Raw genomic sequence first — 21,263 nt, 5'->3', positions numbered from 1 at the left:
CTCACTCCGCGCAAAGCAACTCGGGATAGCCTGCCTGACAGCTTGCCAGTGGGGATGGTCACACCAAATTAATCCTGTGCTCTTTGAAAACATATGTGCCTTCTAGGAGGTGAAACATAATCTGTTTTCTTTGAGCTGAAACACAGCATCATACATATCTCCAAGTTTGGCTTGTTTTGACCAAGCTACAGGAGTCTTTTCTTTTCTTTGAATGTCTTTTAACCACTAAATCAAAAGGTCCAGGACCTGTTGGCCTGGGCTGATAGTGACTGCATTTGTATACATACAGAGCCTCCTACATGTGCTATGGGGAGTTGCAAAGGATGGTCTGATCTATCATGTGACCATGTATGGGAACATTCTGCTCCCCCCAGAGGTCATGTGACCTATGGGGGGAGCAGAAGGATGCTCTAAGCTGTCTTGGTCCTACATTGTGTTCTCTCTCTCCACTTCTTGTTAGACATTTGCTACCAGGCACCACATTTTTTTTACCAAATGTCTTGAAATTTTAACAGAGCTTGGGAATATACTTCCACATGTATTCTTGGTTTAATTTTTTGGATGCAGGCCCTAAAATAATTCAATGTAGCTTTTTTGTAAAAAAAATAGTCCCAAAAAGTATATTGTAAGTAAACTTATTTGCTCCTGTGTCTTCATATTAGGTCAAATAAAGGACCTAAAATTTGGTATGAGGATAGTGGTTCATGTACGGTGTTTGTGGTTGAAGTATAATGACAAGAAGTCCTAAATGCAACTTCATGTATGTTCTTTTAGGTTGGAATTGCAACAGAATTTCTGAAAATATACCCTGTGTAAAAGGGGGACAAACTTCAGACTGTTTCAGGCCAGGCAGGTTATAGACTGAATTAGGTCAGTCAGGCCTGCTCAGAGGCGGTGGGACGTCAGTTGCTGACACAGGATGTTCTAAATGGTTGAGGATTGTGCTTACTTGAGCCTGGTGCTAATGTAAGGGTCAACCATAACCGAAGACTGTGACAGAGGGCATTAATGCAGGGGAAAGGCAAACTAATTGGTTCAAGGCACTGCAAAGTTGACAGTGGAGGGAGGTGCCTTGGACAGTCATAATCTACTGTGAAATTAGGCACTATACTGGCTGTAATGCAGGATGAATGTTTCAGGGGGTAATGCTGCATAGCAGACCACTTTGGCAAGGGCATAGCCGGCTACGCTTAGCGTTCCATTACAAATTCTGTCATCGAGGTGCGTCTCTGATATAGCTAAAATGTGCAGATTGTTAGAGCATAATAAGTCTGTAATTTCATGCACTTTATTCCTTAGACTATTTATGTTAATATGGCCAACGTGAAGTCCTTTACTACTAAGACCTAGATCTATCGGGCCAGGGTTGGAGTGAATATCACCTGACAGCAGCAGAACTATCGTAGCCAGCAGTGTTGATACGTCGGTTGAGGTGCGATTCTGTGTACGTTGCGTCGATCGACCTCCATTCAGGGTGATGTTGCTTATCGCATGCATACCAGCTGAGCCGAGCGCCGGGGGATGGTCAGGTGCGGACTGCCAGCTGCAGGTAATCAGGGCGAGCCTATCTTCCGCTTGCGAAGGTAGCCGATGATGGCGCGACTTTGGAAGTACAGCTATAACTACCACTGCCACTAGCAGTGAATAACATCTAACAAGAGTAAACGCTGTTTTTGACGATACCATGGTGACTCCAGGAAGATTCATATAAGAATACTGCCCACTTTGCGTAAATTATAACAATGACTCAATTGATTGGTCGTTAACAATTTGGCGCCATTTTGGCTTATACGGAATCTTAAATTGTATCCTGTAATATCAGCTCTTCTAATTTACAGCTTACTTGTCCACAAAATTATCTACTACCTAAAGTAGTTGTCTGCTATCTACATGTAGCTACAACCCTCTAAATGTACAATCGGTAAGGGCTCTTGTTCAACACACAGACGCACGTCGGAAGACACCATCCATGCTTCTTCGCCACGACACAAGTAACAAGGGTTTTTTCTGGCTTATTTTTGCCTTTGATTAGCAGTTTGAGAAAGGATAAGGTGATTGATGAAAACAGTATGCTTTGGCCAACATATAAAACGTAAAACGAAAGTCAAAACTGAAATAATACTTGCGTTGGGGAAAAAAATTGACGGAGTCGAAGCGAAGGGTGTCTCACCGTCACGGGTGACCTCTGACCTCTGTGTCGATGTCGATGTCGGCCCCCGTCGCGGTTCAATGAAGGGTGATGGGCCCTGATGTATATGGCTTCCTTCACCCCTCTCAAGAAATAGTCTTGTTCAGTGTCTAAAATCCTTACAGTGTCAAGTGAAACAAAATGTCCGGGTGACTCTATGTGGATGTGTTGAGACACCTCTGAACTGGCAGAACTGCATGTAGGCTGTGTATGTTTTTGAAACCTGGCTTTTAGAGACCTCTCTGTTTCCCTCTCTGGTCGGAAGCTCTAGGTGAGAGACTTTTTCATGGACAAAAAGTTTTAACTTTAAAGGTAACCTCTTATTATGTCTTGTACTTCTTACTACTAAATTGTTTTAACAATTAAATTCAAACACCATTAAAACCCTTTTCCCTTCTGCCATAACATGAAACCACTGCAAAAGTAAATGCATTAATACATTTACAAAATGTAGTACTTTTAAGTACTAAATGTATTAATGTATTAGTCTAATATATTAAACTGATTGTATTATGTATTAATCTAATGTAAAATACATGAGACTGACATCCTTGTTTGTTATGCTCATACTATTTTCTTTTGTTATGTTTATGGTAATTTGTCTACATTATAATTCTCATTTTACTACAAGCTCATTTTACTACTCATTATATGCAAAATGAAACAAACAAACATACAATTAGAAAGGTAACATTTTCAAAGCAATTGCATAATTTTTACCTTCGCATATGGTCTGCTTTGTTAATTCTTACTTAAACATGTTCACATATATGGTGATAGGAGTCTAAATCACTCCTACTATAAAATTGCAACATTATCTAACTAAAAACCAGTTACCATGGTGAGAGACAGTCATTGACCAGGTCAGAGGAAAGTGTTTGGAATGGAAGAAAAAGAAGAAGAAACGTAACAAAAACAATATGTTTTTCTTTAGTAAGCATGATAGTCAAGTCAAAGTTTATTGCGCAACGATTGTCATGGGTACAATGTGTGGCAAATAATAAAATTGCTAGTTGGTATGTGTCTAACATAATGCTATATATATGGTCAACGGACATTGTATCTGACAGAGTATTATAAAGAACTACTGGCTAGAGAATATTTCGACTCTACATGTACATTAACTTACTACATTAACTAACATAAACTATACACATGAAGGGTACAGTGAGCAGTTGTACCTAATTATACTAAACAGCATAATAAACCCCTCCCAAACTCCGCAGTGCTAACGGAGCCAGCAGCAGTGTGCTGACATCCCTACAGGAAGGACTGATGTTACCATGTGACTCACCTGTACCTGACAGAGAGTTAACTATGCTGTCAGGGAGAGGGACTACTGGTCCACCTGTACACACACAAGAAAGAACAGTCAGAGGTGAGATGTAGCTTTTTTTATGGGAGGTAATTTTGTAACCAGCCATCAGGTGTTATGCATTCTGGGACTGTTAAGGGGGCACACCCCAGTTTATTTGGCATTTCTATTCGAAGCTGCACACCCTCAAATCTAGCAACCGTCTCTGCCGTGGAATAATTCGGAAGGAGAATAACAGTTACTGTATATGGGACGAAAGCATAATTAGCTATAAGACCAGCTGAGTTTGGTTCCTTCAACCTTTTTAAGTTTGGTAAAATCAACGGAAAAAACATTATTTTCACTCCAAAATTAATTGCCAAAATTGCGTATTTTCACATACTTTAGGATAATCCCATAGAAAAAAATGGGACCACTCGCTGTCTGTACACGTCACTGGTTTAATCCGAAGGCATGATGCTGCTGCTGATGATGATGATACAACAGATGACATGATAAAAAAACACACACTTAGCACAAAAAAAACTTAACATTGTGTACAGATTTTAACTACACATAAAGTGCCAAACTGATCCTGTTGTCCCATTAGGACGTGGTTCCCACCGCGTACACCGGCGCTGGAGAAGAGGCGGTCGGGGACGGGGCAGTCGTGGCGGTCTCGGTCGCGGCGGGTTCCACCATCAGCGCCGGTCCATCATTTCCATCACGCCTCACGGGAACCGCTGGCGACAGCGCGGGGTCGCGACCCGCGGGACACGCCACCAGCCAATCAGCCGCGAGATCCGGAACCTGGCGGGGTGGGGCAGCTTCCACCAGCTGGAACTGGACGACAAACAAGAGGAGACCGAGGTGGAGGATAACGTATCCGTGGCGTCCAACCCTCCACCCGACAAACGCTCGTGCCGCTGCGGTACGTTCTGCGAGCCAAGCGAGCTGACGTGTCACAGACAGCGCTGTCCCTGCTACTCAAACCAGCTGTCCTGCGCTGGCTGTCGCTGTCGCGGCTGTAAAAATCCCTACAAAGACGACAGCGTCAAGAAACAGGACAAAGGGACAGAGTAACTGGTCGTGTTCTAAATATCAGCCTGTTGTCCAGTCTACCACAGCTTGGGTGGGCTCTCTTTGGCAGTGTAGTTTACTGCCACCCAGCTCAAATAGGCTCCTGGTAGGAGTTTTGCACAATCAGAGTTTATTAGCCTGCCTGCATTTCACATTTGGATTTGATTTGTTGAAATTGTAACAGTACAATACATGTAGGACAGAGGCAGCTGTTGCTGGTGTTGTGCTCCACGCATAGAAACAAATACAGGACAGGACAATACTCACTTTCACTTGAGTAAAGAAAGTCGTGACTGTAAACTACCTTTCCCAATGAAGGGTACAAGATTGGTGGCATGTCAGGACTCGAACCCGGGACCTCTTGGTTCTGAGTCGAGCACTCTGCCATTGCGTCACTTGACCCCACATTCAACCAATAATTAGGTTCTGCCAACACTATTGGTTGGAACCTAGTAGGAATTGCACTTACAAGCTGAGCACCTGGAAACAGAGTTGTACCATGCCTTGCCATGCAAATAGCCATGCCTTCAAGTACCAGAGTTATCAACCAAGGATTGAGGCGTTCAAGAATTCATTCTTTCCTAGAACTATCGCAGCAGTGGAACTCACTGTCACCAAGTACAGTAGGGGCATTGTCAATAGATAGCTTTAAACAAGTGTAACAAGTCGATCGGTGTAATATAGCCAGCTGCCGCCGCGCCGCGTGCCTGTGAAGCTAATGTGTTATGCCCAAAGGCGGTTATACCGGCTATACAGATACAGAATATACTGTATCTGTGTTCTCAGTAAATGACGGGTGAGCTAATAAACTCCTGTCATGAAAAACTTAGCCTAGATGAGCTGAGCGACTGCGAACAACTACAGGCCTGAAGAGAGCCTGCCCAAACCATTGCAGACTGGACACAAGGCTATCTAAATATACAAGTTACTAAATGGATGTTTATATACTTTTGTACATTGTTTGGTTGATATTAGTGTTATAAAACTCATGAGTTGAAACAAACTCACACGAACAAAGAATTGAAATCATTGGAAACAGAGAAGATGATTTTTTTTCAAGTTCCATTGGACAAACCTGGGGTAAATCTTAGGTAAAACATGAGCTGTTAAACTTGGTTTCACTGGATATGTTGCATGTATTATTGTACATGTATAAGGTGCGAAGCTCAAAATCCCACCTGCATTTGCAGGTTAGTGAAGGTAAAATTGAAGCTGTGCAGGTATTTCTGATGTCTACCTGCACCTAACCTGCACTGGTCCTAAACGTACTGAATTTTTGATATACATGTACATGTCTACATTTAAGTGTATGTGACTTTGGGATATTTTTGGGGTATTCGTTAACTTAAAGTTCACAGAGCTCCAAGAAGTGTTTTTGGAACTGTAGAATTAATCAGGCATTACCGCGCAACTTCCTGAAGGTGCATGATGGGTCACATTTAGGTGACCTCCCTATCAATTAACTGTCTAAATCACTTCCCACCCACCATGAAACTGGAAAAAAATTAGGGGAGACAAACTCATAAATTCAGCCACCCAAAACAAAACATGTAACATTATTTGCATACCCAGAAATAATGATAAGTTAATGATAATGATGTACTTGTAAATGATTGGTGTTTATTGTGCCTATATGTGTGGATATGCATGTGCATGTAGCAGCGCAAGCTTGTGGGTTGTGATTAGGCCAAAGCAAGTAATTTTCATGGATTACATCATCAAGAAATTTTGTTGCCTTCTGACTGGTCAATATGCTGAAAATGGGCAAAGATGTCTGTTGCCATGCCGGAATGTGGATGGCAGATAAGTATGAAGAGAGGAGACAAGAAAAAGCTCAGATTTAATGTTTTGTTTCTTACTTTGATGCAGTGATCTGCGATGCTGACTGTGTATATGTGATGCTCCCACTGAATCAAAACCATTTGATGTACAATGATTGAGTCAAAATCTTAAATTGTAGGAACCTTGTTTTTTCGACTTGTTTTTTTTTTCGCCCGCTCGCATTACATTTGTAGTCTGCGGAGGATGTCATCCATAAAATTTAATTGCTGTGGTCTTAAGGTTTCTTTGTTACCTTCGTCAAGAAGGTTATGTTTTCAGTAGCGTTTGTTGGTTTGTTGGTTTGTTTGTGAACAGCATAACTCAAGAAGCTTGATATGGATTGTCATGAAACTTGGTAGGTGGGTAGGTCTTGACGAGACCTAGAAATGATTAGATTTTGGGCCCCCTGGCGGCTTTTGTTGGTACTGCAGCAGAACTTCCGGTTTTGATATCTCGCGATCTAGACGTACTAGGGTCACGAATTTTGGTTGGTAGATAGCTCTTGGGGTAGGGAAGAAGTGGCATGAGTTTGGGCCCCCTAGCAGCTTGTTCTGGAACTGCAGGAGCGTTTCTTGAGAAATCTCCGAAGGCTAGGTGCATAACTCAAGAACCGGTTGACGGATTGTCATGATTTTTGGTATGTAGGTAGCTGAAGTGATGCTCCACATAATCAGATGACAAATATGCAAATCAGGAGCTAATTTGCATAGTTAATGAGGAAATTCTATAAAACTGCTTCGTTCGATAATAGGACTATGAAACACGTGTGACATGTAATTGAGAACGAGAAAAACATCCGAGGATATAGATTATGTAAATGAAGACCTAATTTGCATAATTAATGGGAAATTTTTATAATTTCGTAGTTGTAATTGCTGGGAATTCTATACTTGCCGTATTGTAAGTTAAGTGAAGGTGAACATCAATGAAGATAATTTATTAACATCATGACCTCATTTGCATAATTTATGAAGAAGTGCTAGAATAGCCTATTTTGTTAAGATAAGGCTATCATTCGGGGGAGAATATGATCCATATGATGTAATCTATTCAAATGACTGTTATTTGCGAAATCGATGATCAAAATTGTATAATTCGTAAACCGTCAATTTGTTAACATCATTTGGCGAAGGTATGAGATCGTGGAACTCTTGTTTCTGTATGAAACAGAAGATTATTCCATCAAATTCATCGACATGTATGGCCTACATGAAGAAGCTAAATTTTCTTGTAGAAATTAGATGAAAGAAGAAAGTAAGTGATGTGTATTTTGTGTAGAAGTTTGTATGTATGTGCTTGTGTGTGCTTATTATTATGGAGTGAGCCGTCTATGCTGTACTGTGTATTTACTAATTAGCAGTATCTTACTATATATGTTATCCCAATATGTGGATAGTGACATGTAAAATTGTATTGGTGATATACCATCACCTGCTTACGTTTCAATGCCTGTCAGACACCTTCCTCAGAGCTTCTGACTGGAGTTCTGCTTCTCGCCGCTAGATGTAGCCAATGTACAAATGTAGGTGGCGCTTTTGCGACGAGAACGCAATCGCAAACGTGGCTAAGTTTGTATCCCCCCTTTGCGTTTTCACCACGAATAGCGGCGAGAAGCAGTACTCCATTCAGAAGCTCTGATGAAAATGTCTGATAGACATTGTAACATAAGGAGTTGAGAGACTTTTAAATTACTGATTGTGTAAAAGAAAACTCCAATATCCTATGTTCTACATGTAGCAACCTGATGAAATTATTTTCAGATTTGTTTGTGATGTATCTATTTATTCCTAAGAATAAATAAGGGATATGTGATGTAGCACTGCCTTTTTTTATAAGATTGCCGATCTCGAATTTGGCACGTAATAATTCCAAATTACACATAACGTTAGAACATTGACAACGTATTTTTGCTGTAAATTTAAGTTTTTATTTCATGTACAGAAAATATCCAAATAAATATTGTTGCCATAGAAAGTTTGTTTTTTTCTTCTTAACATTACGTCACACCAAATTCGTGTAAAGTGCCCTTTCACAAGGGCACAAGATATATGGCAGGATTCGAACTCGGGACCTCTTGGTTCTGAGCCGAACATACATAGAAACCGTCCAGATGAACTACTTAGTGAAGTTCGGAAGCTATCAGGATTAGAGTAGTTTAGTTAGTCTAGCTTAGACTTGGACTAAAGTTTTTATTTTGAGCAGATGTTGAACAGTAACAGTCGTAAACCACGTACGTCTCGCACGCCAAATGTTTATTATAAACATCGGTAGAACCAGGGACGTCCCTAAAAACATCTTCTGACAATGGAAGAATCGAAATTACTATTCCCTTTCCTTGACATGATATTCTATTTATCGTACCTTTTATTTCATCGTTACGTCTGTCCTCGTATATAAAAATGTATGTTGATTCTTCATTATCATCATCTTGTACTGAAATTTCATTCCATAGCCTTATTTTTTGTGCGCCTATTTCGTTTGGTTTGCTTTGACTTTTTTTCCTTAGTCCATTTTCTGTATCCCGGTCCTACAGAAATATAAAGGTTGGCGTCTGGTGTGAGAAGAGGTCCACTGTACTCCTCTGTGTCCTTTCTTTTGATTGGTTGATGTCACCGATGACGTCACGCTCCTCCTGAAACAAACGTACCCACTTTTGTGACGGTGTAAACGACAATAGATATCCTATATATTTACGGGTTTGTAAAGAAAGCGTACAGACATAAAATATGTTTACGTCGTATTTACTTTAAGCACAATGAAAGGTGACTAAAAGGAGGAATTTGCCTTTCAGCAGCCTTTACGAAGTCGTGAAGTCTACTTAAATATTCTCTCACCTTTAATACGTCTTTACATATTGCGGAAAGTTTGCTTAAACGTCTGTTTTCGTTCTGTGTTAATGTCAGCAAAAGTAATCTTAAATATTTTATAGAAGCGACTTTCTTATATCTGATGCCTGAATGTAAAAATCGAGTTTGCGTTACCACAAACCTTGCAAGTTTAACGAGTCAAAATTGGTTATCATTACGTAGCAGTAACTTTGCTGACGTCGACAATACCTGTGTAATCGTAATCCGCCTCCTCCATGTCGGCTCTGGTGACTCTTCTGACCTCCGCACTTTCCAACACGTCATCGTCAAAACTTTGGGCAAAAATACAGGGAGATATTAAAAAAATGTATATATCGCGATGTTTGGATTTATTTAGTATTAGCTGTACATGATTTATAAAAGTGAAGATTATTACAACATTCAGGACGTTGGATGGTGGGTTAGTAATTACCTAGAATTCTATACAACCATTTCTATGAAGCATTTACCAAAAGCCATATCCACGGTACACAAATCAGTCTATTTTTATGCCGTCACCAAACGCACGGACAACAGATATACTTATTTTCACCTGTTTGATCAAAATGAGAAAATTCAATACTCATTTACACCTGAGCGAAGCGAGGAAAGTCGTGTAAAGTGCCTTTCCTAAGAGCACAAGATCGGTGGCACTCGGGACTCGGGACCTCTTGGCTCCGAGCCGAACGCTCTGTCCCTATGTCGATTTAGGGTTTGTGGAAAAAGTGGACCGGTCCGGACTAGTAAGGCCTACGGGTTAGACACAAACGTTGTTGCACAACTCACACGTCATCCTGTCCCGGCATGGTCTCGTCTGCCACCAACATCTCATACTCCTCCGCGGCGTACCGCTCCCAGTCAGACATACCCTCCATATCCTCAGCCTCCTGACAGAGAATGAACAAATGTTAGGCCACAGCAAGTAAATTTTATGGATGACATCCTCCTCAGACTCCAAATCTAATGTGGTAGGGCGAAAACAAAAAACAAAGCAGGCCAACAAAACAAGATTCCTACATTTTCAACTTTTGAGATCATAACCCCCTTTTTAAACAAGAATTGAGGCGACAAAACAAGACAACACAACCAACAGGTCGTGATGAAATATCTTAGACTGTCAACACTTTCCATCAAACGACAGCAATTGTGCCTTAAGTTTGCTGGACCGCCGACGGTCTCTAACCGATAGGTTTCTACATGTACATTTTGTCTTTTTTCGCCAAGTTATCTACCATCAGAGACGAACAAAATTACTTTTTTTTTCAAAATCAGGCGAAAATCAATGCGCGCGTGAATGTCATCCATAAAAATTAATTGCTGTGGCCTTATATCGAAAAGAGTAGGGCTCCATCTTGATGAAACCATTCCGGCATAAAATGGGGCAGGGAATTTCCATACCAGTCTTTGTAACCCCTACTTCTCCTGTTCGGTCAGTTAGTCATCATTTCTAAGTGATGTATTTCAGCCGGTCTTAATAAATTATGTTTCTGACATAGTGAGAAGAGATGCTGTTACAGTTCTATATAATATGTAAGCCGTAACCTTGGAGTGGCCTCCAGGCCTTGTTAGTAATGACCAATGTTTGTTTGTGTTATTGGGACTCCCATTAACCCTATCTAGACCGGGGGGGGGGGCTTAAAGTGCCCGCGGCAACTTTGATGTCACCTAGCGTCTGAACGGCTAAAGCTAGAACCGCCAAATTTGGCGACTTTTCCTAAAATATTGTTGGCAACAAATCTGTATCAGTGGAATGAGATTATGATTTTTCTTGTTGCCATGGCAACGGGTTTCTGACAGGCATTTTTTGCCAAATTTAATTATTTCCATTTAAACAACAGAATTTTATGGGTTTTATGTCAAGTTACACATTGTTTCTAACATTAATAACATCACATATAATTATATGTAAATTTTATCATTAAAAATGCATAATTTCTGCTAATTTGATGACGTCATTGGCCAAAATCCAAGATGGCGGACCATATCATTAGATCAGGTAAATGCAGCTTATTTTCCTTAAAATTTTATCAATACTCCCATTTTTTTTACAGAAAAGGTTCATATGAATGTCTTTAGTCTGTTTACAATGTATTTTAGGCTTCATCCTGAAAAAAAAACTATTTTTCAAAATTCAGAGATGGCGGATATGTAATATATGCATGACGTCATTTTATGACGTCACCGGTGTTGCTATGGGCAACATAAGACTTAGTACATCCTAATATTCTGTCATAAACACTTTTGGTAAAGTTATGTCGTATACTGTTTAGTTTTCAGGGAATAACCTATCAAGACGGTTTTGGCCAATAAAATCACATTAATGACGTCATAATGACGTCATATTACGTCACAACGACATAAAAATTGTACGTATGATAAATTTTCACTAGTACATCATCCTCTAAAAAATTTGGTGGTCCTACGATATACCGTTCTCGAGTTCTGAGGGGGGGGCCGAATGAGCCCCCCCCCCGTCCCACCAAGCCCAAAAAAGCCCGGTCTAGATAGGGTTAATGTTTTGACTCTATTCTTCATGAGGTCCATACAACACAACATATTCAAATAAAATATAAATAACAAAAACAATTGGAATATAGAAAATACAGAATAATATGATGAATTCAAAATTACTACAGGTCAGACGTCAACAAAAACACAAAATATTAACATACTCGAGTGTTGTATGTAGACAACAATAGTACCAACAAAATTAAAGGAAATTAGTAAAAACAAACGGAGGTTTTCTAACCTTTGCCGCAGCGAACGGATCTCTCTGCTCGTGGTCCAGGTATTTTTCCAGGTTGAAGAAAGTGTCGAAGAACAGCGGAGTCATTCTACTCTGTTTTAAGTCACGCAGAGTGATTTTTCCTGGAGCAAAATGGTCATGTCAACAGGCGTAAAATAACAATTTTTTATTCCAAAGCCGGGACCCGACCGGGCAGCTTTTAGGAATAAGTATCATAAAAAAGACAAAACAAAACATCTGGTACCACTTATCGACCCCTCCCCACATCTGCATGAAGTTTTGAGTCAATAATTGTACAAAATGGTTTGATTCAGTGTCTCATAATCGTAGGGGTGCGTCTGAAATATTACATTGAGCGGGAAAACAGCGACGGCAAAAATACACATTCGTGCATCAACACGGGCATGCCCGCAGACGGCGTATAAAGTTGCATGTCGATTACACCGCGTTCTAGCTGCGAACACGAAAAAAACGGTTACTCACAATACTCCGTCCGGAGGTCCTGACCCCTGACCACGGAGTAATAATCATTGGTACTATTTATTCCTGATATGAATTGTTTGATTTAGGTTCACCCAAATCCGGCCGGGCCCCGGTTTGGAAACGTTATATTAGCATAAAGGATAATGATTGTCAAGACAAAAAAAAAATACTCATGCGCACAGCTTGAGCAGATGATCCTAGAAACATTGGTCACCGACAGATACTTGATACAAAAACTGATGAGAAAAAAGAATTTTGCTTTACCTGGTATTGTTGGGTTGATCATGTCCAACATCTGACATAGACAGTCCTCAAACGGCATGGGTTCGATTCCCAGGGATACCATCTTATTGTACTGTTCTTCGTAGAAATACTCCAGTTCGTACATGGACAGCAGACCGTCCCCATCCAGGTCCATACACCTGAACCAGTACTCTATCCTGAAAAGAAGAAACTGCACGTTCAACAGCGACCCCTAGCTGTCAACTATCATGTCTGCAAGACTAATTGTGAAGTGTTGCATTTCAAACCCAGAACGTGTTCCATTCCAAAAGTTATTTTGGAATAACACATTTTGAAATGCATCAGCCTCCGCAGACTACAAATATAATGCGAGCGGGCGAAAAAAAAACAGGGAGGGCCGAAAAAAACAGGTTCCTACCTTTTAAAATTTGACTCAATCATTGTAAAATGGTTTTGATTCAGCGGGAACATCACATATACACAGCCAAAATTACATATATCACTGCATCAAAGTAAGAAACAAAACATAAAATCAGAGCCTTTTCTTGTCTCCTCTCTTTATATTTATCTGCCATCCACCTTCCGGCATGGCAACAGACATCTTTGCCCATTTTCGGCATGTTGATCACTGTCAGAAGGCAACAAAATTTCTTGTGTTTTTTTCCCAAAATCAGGCGAGAATTAATGCACGCGCTGATGTCATCCATAAAAATTACTTGCTGTGGCCTAAATACAAAATGCCAGTTTTTGGAGCGTCTTCCCGTGTCGCAACAATTAAGATACTCAAGAACTGCAATAATGATGACATACGCTGTGGGGTGCTTCTTGTCTTCTTCCGCCAGCAGAAACCAGACAAACTCCGTGTAGCTCATCTTTCCTTCACGAGAAACTGTGCTTCCTCTGAGGTCAGAAAAACAAACAAACAAACAGACAAACAAACAAACACTTGAGTCATGCAAAGGAACAATAACTCAAGCAACTGGATAGATTTTGGAACAGTATTTTAAAATCTATCCAGTTGCTAGTAGGAGTAACTGTTTCCTTGTATATCTCATATTATAATACCTTAATCGACGTAAAACGTAAGTTCTTTCAATCTTATGGCATAATGCAAACGTGACACTTCGTACAACGTTCTGCAGCTTTATCGATTTATTGACCTGTCAATCAATTAAACAATCAATCAATCAGCCAATCAAGTGCCGTACCTTGTGACCGCTCCAGAGAATATTCTTTCCGCCATCCGAGACGATATTGCTATAATTATCAACAAAAGAAACGAAGATCAATTTTTTCAAATCATCTAGGACTCAGTTTGGCTTTTAAATTCTAGCTAATATTATTGTATTTTTACTTCTCTTTGAGTAGCCAACTAGATATCATAAATCTAAAAATGCACTCCAAATTTGTATACCACAAAGTTGACAGAGTTTCAACACATGAAATATACCTATACGCATATAATATAATTAAATTGTCTGCCTGTTTGTTTGTTTGTTTGTCTGTTAATTTATTTACGTGTTTACCTACCATTATCGTTATGTATAGCAACACACGAACAATTCCAATATATACATATAAACATAATCAAATTCTCTGTTGGTTTGTTTGTTTGTTTGCCTGTATTTATTTACGTGTTTAATAACCACCATCGTTATACATGTATATAGCAATACACGAACAATTCCCATACACATATTATATAATCAAATTGTCTGCCTGTTGTTTGTTTCTTTGTTTTTATTGACATGTTTACTCGAAAATATCGTTATGTAAAGCAACACACGAACAAGTCTATATACACATATAAATATAAGCAAATTGTCTGTTTGTCTGTTTTCATTTACGTGTTTACTAAACGCCATCGTTACATATAATATTATAGCAATAAAGAACATTTTCCATATACATATGATATAATCAAATTGTCTACCTATTTATTTGTTTGTTTGTTTGTTTGTTTGTTTGATTATATTGACGTGTTTACTCACCACCATCGTTATGTCTAGCCAGGTCCTGCTGGCTTATAAACAAATCGTGGTCGGTGTCCAACTCCCAGAACTTACAGTAGATGACGTAGAAATGTTCGTAAGAGAAGAAGTCCGTGATCTGGTTGATGTCATCTTCCTCTTCTAAAGACGAAATCACCTGTCGGAAATATCAGAAATGATTTAGAATCGTTTTGATCACTTATAGCCATTATCATCATCATCATCATGCCTCCAGATTATAGATCCGGTGAGGTACACTTGATAAAGTTACTCCAGTATGTCCTATCCCTCATAGCGGACTCTAATGCAGGCCCTGCGAGACCAGTGTCTCTCTCTAACATGGACAAAAGTGTAGTATAAGGACGTCCCACTCTACAGTAGGAAGCCACTGTACTAGTCTACCAGCTGGTTCATTACTACGAACAACATGCCCTGTCAAGGCGAGTCTACTTGTATCCATATGTCACTTAAACATATCTTGTTATAGGTGACGGCTCAGGACCAAGAGGTCCCGGGTTCGAATCCCATGTCCCACCGATTTTGTGCCCTTGGGAAAGGCACTTTACACGACTTTCCTCACTTCACTCAGGTGTAAATGATTACCTAGCTTCGGTTAGGGACGTCCCTAGGATGGGACGTAAATGGTGGCCCCGTGTTTGGAGAGAGCCACACCCCATGCACGTTAAAGAACCCACGAAAAGAGTAAAGAACCTTCTCGGTGTGAGTGGTTCAAACCTTACAGTCCTGTCTTACGCAGCTTGTACATGAACGCACTAAAGGCGTGTGTTACGCCTAAAGGCGGTTTACCGGTTATGCGAAACAAACAAACAAATATATTTAATACATATCATGCAATTGTAATATATATAGGGTAACTTACTCCGGTATCACAGCATTAACAGCAGAAAGTGATTTTATTTTTTGTAAAGATATTGGAACAGTATATTGTATGATCATTGGGAAATACCAAATTGACGTAACGGTACTTTACTCCGATATTATTACATCATGCATGTTCCATAACATGATTACACAGTGCACAAACCTGTGACCTCATACCACATCCTTCTACCCAGGACATACTGGGTCACAACCCTGTCAATCAACTGAATCCAAATCTCCGGAACGCCTACTGACTTCCAATCATTGCAGTTGAGGCACATGCAAACTCCCCTAAACTCCTCTAAACCATCGCCGCCCAAATGTAAAGATGTCGTCATTTGCAATGGTCTACAGTAATGACGTCACAGTGTTATAGCCAATCAGAGGTCTACAGTAATGACTTCACAGTGTTCTAGCCAATCAGAGAAGGTTCGCACAGTTATTAGGCTGCCAATAGTAATCTTGTTTACACACGAAGAAGTAAGTTAGCTGACCTGTAATAGGTTGGACTTGCGGAGCTCGGGGATGGTGATTTGACCTGACCAGGACCTGTTGACGGTGTAGAATATCCGGGCGATGACCTGACAGGGAGAGAGAGAGAGAGGAAAGTCAGCGTGGACGAAACTAAGGCCACAGCAAGTAATTTTTATGGATGACATCAGCGCGCGTATTAATTTTCGCCTGATTTTGAAAAAAAAAAACAATTTGTTGCCTTCTGACATGCACAGTGGTCAATATGCCGAAAATAGGCAAAGATGTCTGTTGCCATGCTGCAAGATGGCAGATACCTATAAAGAGAGGAGACAAGAAAAGGCTCTGATTTAATGTTTTGTTTCTTACTTTGATGCAGTGACATGTGATGCTGGCTGTGTATATGTGATGTTCCCACTGAATCAAAACCATTTGTACAATGATTGAGTCAAAATTTTGAATTGTAGGAATCTTGTATTTTCGGCCCGCCTTGTTTTTTTCGCCCACTCGCATTAGATTTGGAGTCTGCGGAGGATGTAATCCATAAAATCTACATGATGTGGCCTAAATGAGAATAGCAAGATGGAGAGACTGATAGAGACAGGTAATGGCGATAATCGGTGTTCAAAAATGCTACATGTATACATTTGTTCAATGGAAAGTGGAATGAAGGTTACGATAGCGATAGCTATGGGCATGGTTGGATTAATGCTATAGGGCCACATTTCCAAGCTGGGACTTAGTCGAGCTGTTTGAATAAATTAAAAATAAAAAAAAACATGTATTTTGTAAATGTACACATACATATTGCACTTTCGATAATATTCTTAATCGCTCGTCTGTTATCCTCTATATTATACTTTTCGTTCCCGTAAACTGCCCGACCGGGCACCGTCTTGGGTATGAGCCATTTTTATGTTACAGTCACGTTTCCAAGCCGATATCCTGTCGGGTAGCTTATGTGGTGCTAAGTGAAAAAAAAAAAAACAGCCCGTAAACTAACCGCCCGGGCATCGGTTTGGACTGTATTATGACTGCATACTCTCAACTTCGAATTCAGAGCCCGTCCAGTGCCTTCTTGATATCTTGAAAAAGTTACCTGACATGATGAGGGACGGAATAGACGGAATATAAAAGGAATATTGATTGTGTCATGACGTTGTGGATGTTAATTATGCACATATTAATGAGGGGGCGTGTCTGACATGACTTACTGTGTGCAGGTACCTGGAGTGGAATTCCTGAGCCTCCTGTAAGAACGTGAGTCCCGGATGGGTGTCTATAACATCCTGGAATACGAACAGCACAGTCATGAAACAACTCATTTGAATTTAGAATTCCGGGAAGTATTTTGTAATCTGGTTGTCATCCTATTTGTATATCAGAGCGCCCATATTCGCTCCATATTTTTACAAAATGTAGGCTCCATTCCCGCTAGGGTAAAATTGAGCCGGCTTAGAGCTGGATCGAGCCGGTTCTAAACCGAATCAAATCGGTTAGATCTGGACAATTTTACCCTAGCGGGAATCGGGCCTTAGGGAGCGAATATGGGCGCTACGGTATACGAAATTTAAATAGGATGGCACCAATGCAGGCTACATATTTTGGGTATCCGTGAATTGCATTGCATGGTCCTTTAGAAATACCCGATTGAATTACATCATAGAATGGGTTACACCATGGTGATGTTCATACCATGATTCCGCATTACGCATTCCTAGTGACCTCATTCCGCATTCTATCAATAAAGACATACCGGGTCACAACCCTGTCAATCAATTGAAACCCACCATGCATTAGGACAGAGACACAAACCCACAAATCAGCCACCCAAAGCAACACTTCCGTACCAAGAAGTAATTATCGATGTCATCACTACCTCTATTTGACAACCACATGTATTCTTATTTACCTGTGATTGTCAACGTTTCCATGGAAAACTGTAACCATGCTCTATCATGAATGTTTATCTGTGTTGGTAGTTACATGACTTGTTGAAATTTAAAACTTTTGGTCCACTAGACACAGTAAGAATACTGGACACCGAACAAGACTACTTCCTGAAAGGGGTGAAAGGGGCTTTTATATCAGGGTCCATCGCCCTTCACACAACCGCGACGGGGGCCGTCATCGTCTACAAGATACCTTTGACCTAGTGTTGACATCACACTTCAAAGAAGCCACGTGACAAACCTCACTGGGTCAGTCTACTGAGGAAGACCAGAGTAACTGCTCGAAAGCTCTAGGTGAGAGAATTTCTTTGTATTCGGCAAAAAGTTTAAACTTTAAGCTGTAACCATGGTTACCTGTATGAGTGGCACGAAGTCATCTGCTGTCAGGTAGCTTCTCTTCATCCGGGTCATGATGGCCATGAAACGTGAGTAGTCGTCGTGGTACTTTTGGATTATCCTTAATGAGGAGGACAATAATACAATAACAATCGACTAGTCCACAGTCCATTCTTGGTATTGTCATCTTGTTTTTAAAACTAGACCATAGTTAACAATAATTACCTATTAACTAAAAGCTGAAATTCTTTCTCGTGATTACGACGTAATACCACAACCTTGGGTTTTTCAAGTTAGTGTCTTTAAGTTCTGTCTTCTTTGCAATCACATTTTAATTAAAAGAAAATAACTGTCACATACATACATGTATACCTTAACAATCCAGAGGTTTGGGTACATTGGCTGACATATATACATACATAGCAGTTACAGAATATATTTTAGTATAAAGCTTTGTAATTACTATCTCACCTTTTCCACATGGGTTGGAAGGAAGCGGAAGTGACGCAGCCCAGCTTGTCTCCCCCTGCCGCCAGGAATAATGGACCCTTCCAGTACAGAGGACAACTACACACCTGCAAACGAGGATACATACACATCTTATTCACCAATTTCACACTTCCCATAATGCCTAATAAAGATCACGCATATGACGTATGACCACCTTTTCCCCCTTCCTCGATGTAATATTTACAACAAGTTCTATCGACAAACCGGTCAACAATATTGTTTTGAATTATAATGCATTAATTCATTTTATGATTGCATTTTTGTTGGAATTAGAGAAAATAACGTACCTTCTATCGCTCTACCTTCTACCGAAGACTCTCCTACTCGCACGGTCGCATTACGTATATCCCCTTCTTACGTCATATCCCATCCATATCCGTGATCTTTACTAGGCATTATGGGTAGTGTGAAATTCATGAATACCACACAGCATATTCGAAAAGGATGATAAAAGAAAATAAGACCGTCATCGAAACTTTGGCTCACTGTAGTAGCAAGATATTGGACATTGTAAAGCAGCGGGCATTTCAAAAACTATGCAAAAACTTACCAAAACTACCAATTTATCAAGATATTAATTTAGATAATTCGTTTTCAAAATAAACTATTCACTGTTGTATTAGCTGTTGAGCTGTTGTAAAATCTACACTCTACACTAGTGGTCAATTTTACATCTCCCTTGGGAATAAGCCACCAGTTCAAAATCAAACACATGGTTGTGAATACAAGAACTTTACTATTCAATCACTCACCAACCTGATGGATTTTTTCACGGAGAATGTGAATTGTACATGAGCACTTAAGATTAGTTTTCTTGTCTAAGCTCTATCCAAACAAAATCTATTATATATTTTACACCGTAATGACATATCAATTAGTTGAAGAGAACCTTCTCTCAACCGAGACGGGGGTTGGTACCGACTTCCGACGAACTTTGACCCATTGCTGACGTCACACTTGGGTAAATAAAGTGTCTACATGTGTATAGCACTTGGGCCAGATAGCTGATGAAGACTCGGTCCAAAAATTTCTTTGAGTCAAATTTCTTTGAGATGGTAAACTATTAATTTTTCACAATATTGATATTAGTCGCTACGGTCTTTTGTATCCACCTTTGCTACTTCTCCGAAGTCATTTTTGTACGCTTTTCCCTCCTTCATCGTCCCGAAGACCTCGGACACTTTCTTCAATTCTTTGCCGTCATCCGACACTGGCTGGCCGAGGGGGAAGTAGAACCTCGGGATGGAGGCGCCCGAGGGCGCGGGGTTGGGCGGGTCTGACTTCGGGGACGGTGTGGCAGACGTGGTCGGTTTGACCTCGGTCACCACCTTGGGTTGGGGCGACAGCTGATCCGCTACCTTAGGCTGGGGTGAAAGCTGAGGCTGTGAAGGGGTATAACAAAACTCTTGAATACAAGAAACCGGAGATACATGTAGGTAGAACTTCATAGGATATTGGAGGTTTTTTTCCCAACCTGGAAAAACCGTTACCTGTTTAAGTTTTTAAAACTATCAGACATCTTACTCAGAGCTTCTATACATGTATGCAGCCGATGTAGGTGGCGCTTTTGTGGCGAGAACACAATACCAAACAAAAGTCATGTTCTCCTCTTTCCGGTTCATCACTGTTATCTTTCCTATCTAGACAGGTACATCTAGCGGCAAGAAGCAAATTTTGTTGCCTTCTAACAGTGGTCAACATGCCGAAAATGGGCAAAGATGTCTATTGCCATGCCAGAAGGTGGAGGGCAGATAAACTATGAAGAGATGAGACAAGAAAAGGCTCTGATTTAGTGTTTTGTTTCTTACTTTGATGCAGTAATATGTGGTGCTGGCTGTGTATATGCGATGTTCCCACTGAATCAAAACCATTTGTACAATGATAGAGTCAAAATTTTAAAATGTCGGAACCTTTTTTTTCGGCCCGCCTTGTTTTTTTTTTCGCCCCCTCGCATTAGATTTGGAGTCTGCGAAGGATGTCATCCATAAAATTTACATGCTGTGGCCTAAAGAAGAGTAAAGACAGCTCGACATTCGACGTCATGATCTATGAAGAATGGTAGACCCAAAGGGAGGCCACGTGATCCATTAGCCCGTGTTGTTGTTTCTCGGCGAGGTTTTGTTTATTTTGATTGGCGCTAATGTAGGATTTTGGTCATGATAAATAAGGTGTGACCACATGTAGCACAGGTGTACAAGCAATTTTTGATGTAACATATACAGGAGGCTGCAAATCATTGTCTATGGGAGTGTCTGACTTGGCGTTTTGTAGAGGTTGAGATACAGAGCTTCAGTCTTTCGCGTTGATAAGTTTTGATAATATTGTTTCTATTTGCAATCGTCCGTAAAATGTGACTCAAGCGAAGAGTCAAAGCCTTCTCTCTCTCTCTCTCCCTCTCAAACACACACTTTTTCTTTTTC

General features: G+C 40.3%; 1 protein-coding gene across 2 annotated transcripts in view; it reads right to left on the bottom strand.

Moving 5' to 3' along the window:
* Positions 1 to 8,453: 8,453 nt before the first annotated feature.
* LOC109466916 (serine/threonine-protein phosphatase 2A regulatory subunit B'' subunit alpha-like) overlaps positions 8,454 to 21,263 on the bottom strand; it is a 16,508-nt gene continuing 3,698 nt past the window's right edge. Inside the window, exons 2-14 of one of the 2 annotated variants that reach the window (XM_019764782.1) lie at positions 19,956 to 20,225; positions 18,805 to 18,908; positions 18,352 to 18,454; positions 17,260 to 17,334; positions 16,069 to 16,155; positions 14,693 to 14,849; positions 13,910 to 13,958; positions 13,512 to 13,601; positions 12,723 to 12,898; positions 11,979 to 12,097; positions 10,016 to 10,116; positions 9,440 to 9,522; positions 8,454 to 9,015 (exon numbers count right to left, since the gene is read on the bottom strand). In XM_019764782.1, coding sequence (XP_019620341.1) covers positions 9,005 to 9,015; positions 9,440 to 9,522; positions 10,016 to 10,116; positions 11,979 to 12,097; positions 12,723 to 12,898; positions 13,512 to 13,601; positions 13,910 to 13,958; positions 14,693 to 14,849; positions 16,069 to 16,155; positions 17,260 to 17,334; positions 18,352 to 18,454; positions 18,805 to 18,908; positions 19,956 to 20,225 — 1,425 coding nt within the window. In that variant the 3' untranslated portion in view covers positions 8,454 to 9,004. The remainder of the gene's footprint in view (positions 9,016 to 9,439; positions 9,523 to 10,015; positions 10,117 to 11,978; positions 12,098 to 12,722; positions 12,899 to 13,511; positions 13,602 to 13,909; positions 13,959 to 14,692; positions 14,850 to 16,068; positions 16,156 to 17,259; positions 17,335 to 18,351; positions 18,455 to 18,804; positions 18,909 to 19,955; positions 20,226 to 21,263) is intronic. The other variant, XM_019764783.1, reaches the window with a different exon arrangement.

Source organism: Branchiostoma belcheri, unplaced genomic scaffold, assembly GCF_001625305.1.
Source record: "Branchiostoma belcheri isolate BF01 breed outbred unplaced genomic scaffold, Haploidv18h27 scaffold171, whole genome shotgun sequence".
In the NCBI taxonomy this organism is placed as follows: Eukaryota; Metazoa; Chordata; class Leptocardii; order Amphioxiformes; family Branchiostomatidae; genus Branchiostoma; species Branchiostoma belcheri.
Note: the sequence above shows the minus strand (reverse complement) of the source record. Positions and strands in the feature narration are given on the sequence as shown.